Genomic DNA, 8,106 nt, shown 5'->3' with positions numbered 1-8,106 from the left:
CCGAGCTCCCTGCCTACAGGCCTTGGGGCCCTTCCCCCCGCCAGGTGACTGCTCTCGGGGTAGGAAGCCTCGGGCAGGCCCAGCCCCACTCGCGCCGTGCCCCGTGCAGGCGGGCCAGCGCAGCCGCCCTGAGGGCACCTGTGCAGCCCTGCTCCCACCTGGCACTGACCTCAGCCCTGCAGGCCCCTCCAGCCGTCAGCAAGGCCCTGGCGCACCCACCACCCACAGTTGCCCGAGTACTGTCCCCTCTGAGGGCATACAGACTGCCTTCTAAGGCCAAAGAGGGGCTGGTGGGCAGGCTGCCCTCGCCCCAATTCTGGTGCCTAGAGAGCTCCACACCCAGGACGCAGATGGCCAGCGATGACTGGGTGGGGGCTGGGCACCACACCGACCTGTAAGGGCGCTCTGTAGCCCAGCTGGTGAGGCTGGCTATCCTCGTAGTGCCCACTAGCGTCAGGACCAAACTGACCTGGAACTTGCCCCAGAGCCCCTCAGCTCACAGGCCCGGAACGTGGCCGACCCCGCCCCTTGGGAGCCGCAGGCGCCAGCGCCCTGCCCATCTGCCAGGCTGAACTGTTTACTGGCTCAGCCCCGTGTGAGGGGCTGGAAGGAGGTGTCACCATGCAGTTCAGGGGTGTGCACACCCGATCAGGGCAATGGGGCTCCACCTGCCGGACACGGGGGGCAGAGGAGCCTGTCCTCCCGGGGAGGCCTTTACAAGGACAGGCATGCAGCACAAGAGGCCAGCAGGGCGTGGGGCTGCCCATCTGCTCCTGCCTAGGCCGGCCGCAGGCGTGAATTCCGGGAGCTGTCCGCAGCGCGGCTGGGACTTGGGCCGCCTCCAAGGCCGGCCAGGATGCCAGCTGCCCTCCAGCAGGTGTCTGGAAGGTGGGGGCGGGCAGGATGGGCCAGGTGCTCCCCGGCCCTAGGTCTCGCTGGACCCCAGGCCTGTACCTGAGGGCGCAGAGAGCCCCTCACCGCGCGCCCAGCTTGACCCCAAGCAGGAGCGAGCGCGCCACGCAGGTCCCCGGCCCACCGCGCGGTCCCTTTAAGTGCAGTCCCGCCGGCCGCCATCGGGGGCAGCACCGAGCGGCCCGGCAGCCTTGCGCCGCTGCCTCGAAGCTTCTGCCGGTGCCGGGGCCGCGGCGGCGCGGGGGACGGCGGAGCGCGCTCGGGCCTGCGCAGACCGCCGGGCGCGGTGCCGGAGCACCGCCCAGGTAAGGGGTCCAGGCCGCTGCCCCGCGGATCTTCCGTGAGTGCGGCGTCCACGAGGACGGGGACGCTGCGCCCTCGGTGGACGGCGGTCCCCACCCCCGGGGGCTCGGGGCTGGGCCGGGCTGCGCGCCGGGGAGGGCCACCTGCCGGGCTCCTTAGGCCTGGGACCCCGGCGGGGGAGGACCGTCACATCCCCAAGGGAAGGGGTGTCGCCCAGTCTGGTTCCTCGGGGCCGCGGCAGCGCCAAGGCCGGGCTGTCACCTCCCTGGGGCGGAGCCTCATACCCTGTCATTCAGCCCCCAGTCCTGGCCTGGCTTCAGGGTGGGAGGGGGTGGGAGGGGGATGGGCCTGCAAACCAGGGACAGGTGAGGGGGAACTGAGGCTGAGAGGGGGACAAGCACTGGGCCTGGGTGGCCCTGACCCAGGGGGGCAGCTCTGCTGGCAGGAAAGCCCTGGCACACCAGGGACAGAGGGTCAGCCAGACCAGAGGTCCTGCCAGGTGAGCGCCCAGCTCCCCGCTTTTCCGAGCTCACCTTGGAGCATGCTCCCCCAGCCTGTGAGGCGGTGGAGACCCTGTACCACTGTCTGAGCCACCTCCCCTCCACCACCAGCCTGTGCAGGCTCTGGGCACCCAGAGAAGCCGGTGGCCCAAGTCTGAACGTGGGCCTGGTACAGAGGGGTGGACCCCAGCTCAGCCTGCATGCGGGGGCATGGAACCTCAGGTTTCCATGGAGCTCTCCCGTGATGCTGTGGGGAGGGCCTGCCTGAGAATAGCGGGTGGCAGGGGCTCGATCCACCCACTGCCCTGCCTCCCCTGCTGGCAGCCTCCTGGCCTGCTGTGCCGCTCAGGGACCTGGGGGCAGCCTTGAGCTCCTTGAGCTCACACACCCCCACGTGGTCCGGCAGCCAGGGCCTGGTTTCCGGCTGCCTTGCACTCGCTGCAAAGATGGGGGGTCACTCTCCCGGACCTGTCATGACAGCCCCAAAGAGCTTGGTGGGTTTCAACCACCCCAAAAAGGGGGAGAGTCAGAGGCGGTTCCTGCAAAGCAAAGGGAGCTTTGGGGCCCAGGTATGATCTCCGGAAGCACTGCTGCGGCCAGAGCCACACGGAGACAGAGGGCAGGGCAGCAAGCCTGTGAGCCTCCGTGCCACGCCTGGGCCTGACGGGGCCACTTCAGAGCCCACAGGGGCCTCTGCGCTGGGCCTTGACACAGCGCTGGAGGACGGCTGCATGTCCAGCCCTGCCAGTTGGGGGGGCGGGGGGGGTGCAGGAGGCTGGTTAAGGTTGCTTAAGGCTGGGGCCAGGGGCTTCAGACTGCAGTGGGGGGGAGTGAGGGGGCTTGCTCTGCACTAGGCGTTAGGAGGGGGCTTCATCACCTGCTTTATAGGAGCTGGCACCTTAAAGCAGTCTGTGAAGGCCCCCAGTGAGCACACAGTTGTTCCAACTGTGGGCACTAGTAGGGTGGTCCTGGGGTCACTCTCCCTACCCCACTACTGGCCTGTCCCCGAAAAAGGGGTCTACCCCAGCCTGCCAGTGGTCACTAGTGAGCAGAGGCGTTCGGGGACCGCTGCGATGACATCCCCTTTCTGGTAACCACCTCCTCCCAGCAGAAAGTGGCCCAGAAAGGATGATCTGGAGGAGGGGGCAGGACCCGAGTGGCTGGACAGCTGGGCTTCCCCTGCAGGTGCCTCTGACGCCGGCATGGAACACGTGCCTGTGGCCGCAGGCCTTGGCTGCCTCCCGGGCTGTGCCCCAGGTAAGCCGGGCCAGCGCTGGGGGTTAGCGGGGCCTGGGCTGCAGAGGGGCCGCCCTGACCCGCGTCTCCCCTCAGGGCGAAAGCCCCGAAAGGCCGAGTGAGCTGACGCCTGGAGACTTCTTTTAAGATGACCCGCACCGACCCACCGGACCTGCTGGTGTCGACCGTGTACCAGGACATCAAGGTGGCGGCCCCGGGGCCCGTGTCGAGGCCCCCACCATGTGAGCGCCCCATGGCCCGGCCTGCGGCGCCCGCGCATTTCAACAAGCGCCACTGTCGAAGCTTCGATTTCCTGGAGGCGCTGGACGGGGTGACCATGGAGGCCCGCCAGGAGGCGCCGCCCCCGGAGCCCGCCGCGCCGCGTGCCCGATCCCGCGACGGCGAGACCCGGCGCCGCGCCCGCTCCAAGAGCGCCCCCCGCGCGCCCCCGAGCCTGGCGCCCGCGCCCGCCTCACCACCCGTGCTGCCGCGCCGAGGCCGAGAAGCGCAGCGAGCGGCGCGGGCCGATGCGTCGCCCCGCCGGGAGGCCGCGTACCCCGCGCTGCGCGCGCTCGCCAACGAGCTGCACCCCATCAAGCTACAGCCGCAGCGGGGCGGCCCCGGCCGCATCGCGCCCCTCTGCGCTGCAACCAACCGCTGCGCGCCAGTCGAGCCATCCGCGGGGCCCGCCCCCCACGTCCGCTGCCGCCTGGACATCAAGCCGGACGAAGCGGTGCTGCAGCACGCCGCCCGGAGCTCGCGGCCCTGCGGGCCCCCCGAGACCGCGCCCTGGCCCCGCGCCGCCCCGCAGCTGCACGGCCTCACGGTGCCCGGGCCTCGCCACGTGGCCCTCTCGCGTACCCCCACCCCCAGTGACTCGTACTGCACCGACCCCCGGGCGCTGTACTGCGACGGGCCGCTCCCCGGGCCCCGGGACTACGCCGAGCGCCGGAGTGTGCCCTTCACCACCCCGCCGGGGCCCACCCAGTTTTTCTACACGGAGGAACCCGAGAGCCACCCTGGGGGCTTCATGGCCAGCCCAGGGCCGCCCTTCGACGGCTACTATCCCAGGCCCTTTCTGCCCGAAGAGCCCCCGGGGCCCAGTCCAAGACGGGGGAGCGGCTACTACGCGGGGGAAGTTCGCACCTTCCCGGTCCAGGAACCACCCTCCCGCTCCTACTACGGGGAGGCCCCCCGCGCCTACGGCCCGCCCTGCGGCCCACGTTATGCCCCCGAGGAGCCTCGAGCCCGCCCCGCCGCCCGCGCGTTTTACACTGAGGACTTTGGGCGGTACCGCAATCGAGAAGCCCTGACGCGGACTTATCCACACCCGCGAGGCAGCCCAGCCTGGGGAGACTGGGGGCCGCGGCCTTACCGCACGCTGCAGGTGGCGCCCCCGCCGGACCCTGGCCCGCTGCTCGCCTCCTGGCACGGCGGCACGGGCACCAGTCCACCCCGGCTAGCGACCGACAGCCGCCACTACTCGCGCTCCTGGGACAACATCCTGGCACCAGGGCCACGCCGCGAAGACCCCTTGGGCCGTGGCCGTAGCTATGAGAACCTCCTGGGCCACGAGGCCCGGGAGCCGCGGGGCACGTCCCCCGAAGGCCGGCGCCCGCCCGTCGTCGTGAACCTGTCCACCTCGCCCCGACGCTACGCGGCGCTGTCCTTGTCCGAGACGTCGCTGTCCGAGAAGGGCCGTGTGGGGGAGGGCCCCGGCCGAAACTGGTACGTCACACCGGAGATCACCATCACCGACAACGATCTGCGCGCCGCCGAGCGCCCGGCCGCCAGGAGCTGGGAGATGCCGGGGAGCCGCCCCCGCCAGTCTCAGCCTGCCGCCCCCGACGGCCCCGCCCCTGGCCGCCAGCGCAGCCTCGAACAGCTGGACGAGCTCATCACTGACCTGGTCATCGACTCGCGGTCCCCTGCCGGCCAGGCGCTCGAGCCCGCGTCCGACGGCCTGGGCCGCCAGCTGCGGCGCCTGCTCGACTCGCGGCCCTCGGGGCCCGGGGGCCTGGCTCTGGCGCCGCGCTCGCCACCTGCGTCCGCCGGTAGCGCCGAGGAGCCCGCCGGCCAGGGGCAGGCGGCCGACGCCTCCCCTGAGCCCAGCGCGGACGAGGACGACCTGATGACGTGCTCCAACGCGCGCTGCGGGCGCACGGAGACCATGTTCAACGCCTGCCTCTACTTCAAGTCCTGCCACAGCTGCTACACCTACTACTGCTCGCGCCTGTGCCGCCGCGAGGACTGGGACGCGCACAAGGCGCGCTGCGTGTACGGCCGCGTCGGCAGCGTGTGCCGCCACGTGCTGCAGTTCTGCCGCGATAGCGGCCCGGTGCACCGCGCCTTCTCGCGCATCGCGCGAGTCGGCTTCTTGTCCCGCGGCCGCGGAGTGCTCTTCCTGGGCTTCCCGAGCCCCGGCTCCGCAGACAACTTCCTGCGCTTCGGCCTCGAGGGGCTGCTGCTGTCGCCCACCTACCTGTCGCTGCGCGAGCTGGCCACGCACGCGGCCCCACTGGGCAGCTATGCTCGGGAGCTGGCGGCCGCTGGGCGCCTCTACGAACCAGCCGAGTGCTTCCTGCTTAGCGTGTCGGTGGCTGTGGGCCCCGGTGCCACCCCGCCCGGCGCTCCTGCCAGGCCAGCGCCCGCACCTCGCAGCCCGGGACCCACGGTGCGCAAGTTCGCCAAAGTGGCGCTGGCGGCCGGCAGCCCAGCACGGCCGCCCCCCGCGCGGGGCCGCGAACCTGACATGGAGACATTGATCCTGACGCCGCCGCCCGGCACCGCGGGCCTAGACCAGGACGGCGAGGCGGGCCGGCGAGCACGCGAGGTGGCCTTCATTCACATTCAGCGAGAGCTGCGGCTGCGCGGCGTCTTCCTGCGCCACGAGTTCCCGCGCGTCTACGAGCAGCTCTGCGAGTTTGTCGAAGCCAACCGGCGCTTCACGCCCACCACCATCTACCCCACGGACCGGCGCACCGGCCGCCCCTTCATGTGCATGATCATGGCTGCGTCCGAGCCGCGCGCACTCGACTGGGTGGCCAGTGCGAACCTCTTGGATGACATCATGTGAGCCGCAGGGGAGCGCCCGGCCCCGCCCAGTCCACCCAGGGCCCACCCTGAACCCCCTCAGGTCCACCAAGCCCCACCCAGGGCCCACCCTGAACCCCCTCAGGTCCACCAAGCCCTGCCCAGTCCACCCGGGGCCCACCGTGAACCCCATCAGGTCCACCCAAGCCCCGCCCGGTCCACAAGGCCCCGCCCACATCGCCGCAAGCTCCGCCCCGTCGCGGTCTCCAGAAGCACCGCCTTTCCGCCCCCTTCCGGCGACAACCTTCCCAGTCCCGCCGGGCTCCCTCTCCCCCAGTTCTCCTCGGGTCTCCCTAGAGGCAGGTCCTCGGCCGCTTGGTGCTCCCCGCTGGGAGGCGGGGTGGGTCTGAGGACCAGCCCGCCCTGCCTTTGCGCGGAGGGGTCACTACTGCAGACCCGACCGCGCGTATCCGACTCGTCCGTACCCTGCCCATCTGCAGGGCCTCCCTGGAGCCTCGCCCAGGGCCTCCGCGGCTCGCCGTGGTCCAGGAGCCCGAGTTGACCAAAGCCTAGTCCTGTCCCTTTAAACACACAACCCCCACCCGCTTCCAGTGGTCTGGGATGCACCCTGCTCAGAGGCTTTTCTTCTCCGGAGGACAGACACGCTGATTAGTCTCGGTGTGTCCGCATCCCGAGCACGTCCTGGCCTGGTGGGCAGGCAGGGCCGGCAGGGACCTGCGTGGGGCCCTCGCCCCTACTGGGTCAGACCTCGGTACACTGCCGGTGCTGCCCGCCCTGCCGCAAGGGTTGGGGCAAGCAGCAGTGAACGGGGTACTGGGGGGGGGGGGGGGGCGGGGGGAGTCCTCAACCAAGGCACAAGACACCCAGCCAGAGGGGAGGAGGTCCTGGGCTGGGGAAGCAGAGGGGAGGGGCGCTGGCCAGAGCTCAGACCCGGCAGGGCGTGGGTTGGGCTGCCTGCCCTCACCTGGTCGACAGCCCTAGGTGTGCGCCAGAGCGGCCCTAACCTCAGAGGTAGGCGGGAGCAGGTGCAGAAGCTGGGTGAGCGCGAGCGGCCCAGGAGGCCCTCCAGCTGGGACCCTATCCGTAGCCCTAGTGAGGACCGAGGAGGAGGTTCGTCCCCAGTCTGGAGCAGGGCGGGGAACACGTGGATGACAGCAGGGGCGGGAGCGAGCTACTTCCACAGGGCGGCGGTCCGTCAGGGGCGTCGGGGGCGCAATTGCGCAAACGCCGGCGCTCTAGCTCGCTCTGGCCCCGCCTTGTGGTGCAGGCTGGACGCTTGAGGCTGGCGGCCCGGCTCCGGCCCTCGGGAATGCACGCTCCAGTGTCCGTTATACCCGCTCTCGTCCGGGGCTGTCCGCTGGCCTTGGCCCAAGAGGGCGAGGTCCGGCGCCCGGAAGGGCCCTCCTGAAGCCCCAGGCCCCCGTCAGGGCCAGGTGGTGGAGGCATCGATTCAATTAAATTGTGGGGCCCCCAACCCCCACCTCCGGTCGCGGCCCTCACCCCCGACCGTGCACCCGCGCCCATCTTCCCTCGTTCCTTCTCCTCCACCTGCCTGCGCGCCTGCCTCGGCTCCGCGCATTCCCACCGGCCACGCGCCCCGCTTAGCCCCTCCCGCCTTCGCGGCCTCACAAACCGGCCGCCGCGTCCCCTGCCCAGGGGCCTCCGCCTTCGTCCCCACGCGCCGTCCAGGAAGGACCCTGGACTGGGGTTACTTCCAGAGGGGGAGCGCTTTCGAACCAAGGAAAATATAACTCGAATGTAGCCACTGCTGCCTCGTTTTTTGTTCAGAGTGGGTGCGACGAAGATTTTCGGAGCCGTGGGGGGCGGGCCTTCGGAAACAGGGGTGGGAAACCACTGAACAACGTGGAGTGGGAGACCGGAGAGAGTCGGACACGGTGGGGACGGGGGGCGGGAGACCGTGGGACTCGGTGGGGGCGCGGGGCGGGAGACCGCGGGACTCGGTGGGGGCGCGGGGCGGGAGACCGGGGGACTCGGTGGGGGCGGGGGCCGGGAGACCGCGGGACTCGGTGGGGGCGGGGGCCGGGAGACCGCGGGACTCGGTGGGGGCGCGGGGCGGGAGACCGCGGGACAGCAGGCGGAG

General features: G+C 71.1%; 1 protein-coding gene across 8 annotated transcripts; it reads left to right on the top strand.

Moving 5' to 3' along the window:
- Positions 1-766: 766 nt before the first annotated feature.
- AJM1 (apical junction component 1 homolog) lies at positions 767-7,770 on the top strand. 8 transcript variants are annotated; one of them, XM_043470256.1, is made up of 3 exons: positions 767-877; positions 2,827-2,972; positions 3,048-7,770. In XM_043470256.1, the coding sequence occupies exon 3, from the start codon at positions 3,100-3,102 to the stop codon at positions 6,025-6,027; it is 2,928 nt and encodes a 975-aa protein (XP_043326191.1). In that variant the 5' UTR covers positions 767-877; positions 2,827-2,972; positions 3,048-3,099; the 3' UTR covers positions 6,028-7,770. The 8 variants fall into 8 exon arrangements, with proteins under 8 accessions (XP_043326191.1, XP_043326186.1, XP_043326187.1 ...); XM_043470251.1 differs by lacking the exon at positions 767-877 and adding an exon at positions 1,074-1,217; XM_043470252.1 differs by lacking the exon at positions 767-877 and adding an exon at positions 1,109-1,217 and having other exon boundaries at positions 2,824-2,972.
- Positions 7,771-8,106: the final 336 nt, after the last annotated feature.

The sequence above is a fragment of the Cervus canadensis genome, chromosome 5, assembly GCF_019320065.1.
Source record: "Cervus canadensis isolate Bull #8, Minnesota chromosome 5, ASM1932006v1, whole genome shotgun sequence".
Classification (NCBI taxonomy): domain Eukaryota; kingdom Metazoa; phylum Chordata; class Mammalia; order Artiodactyla; family Cervidae; genus Cervus; species Cervus canadensis.
Note: the sequence above shows the minus strand (reverse complement) of the source record. Positions and strands in the feature narration are given on the sequence as shown.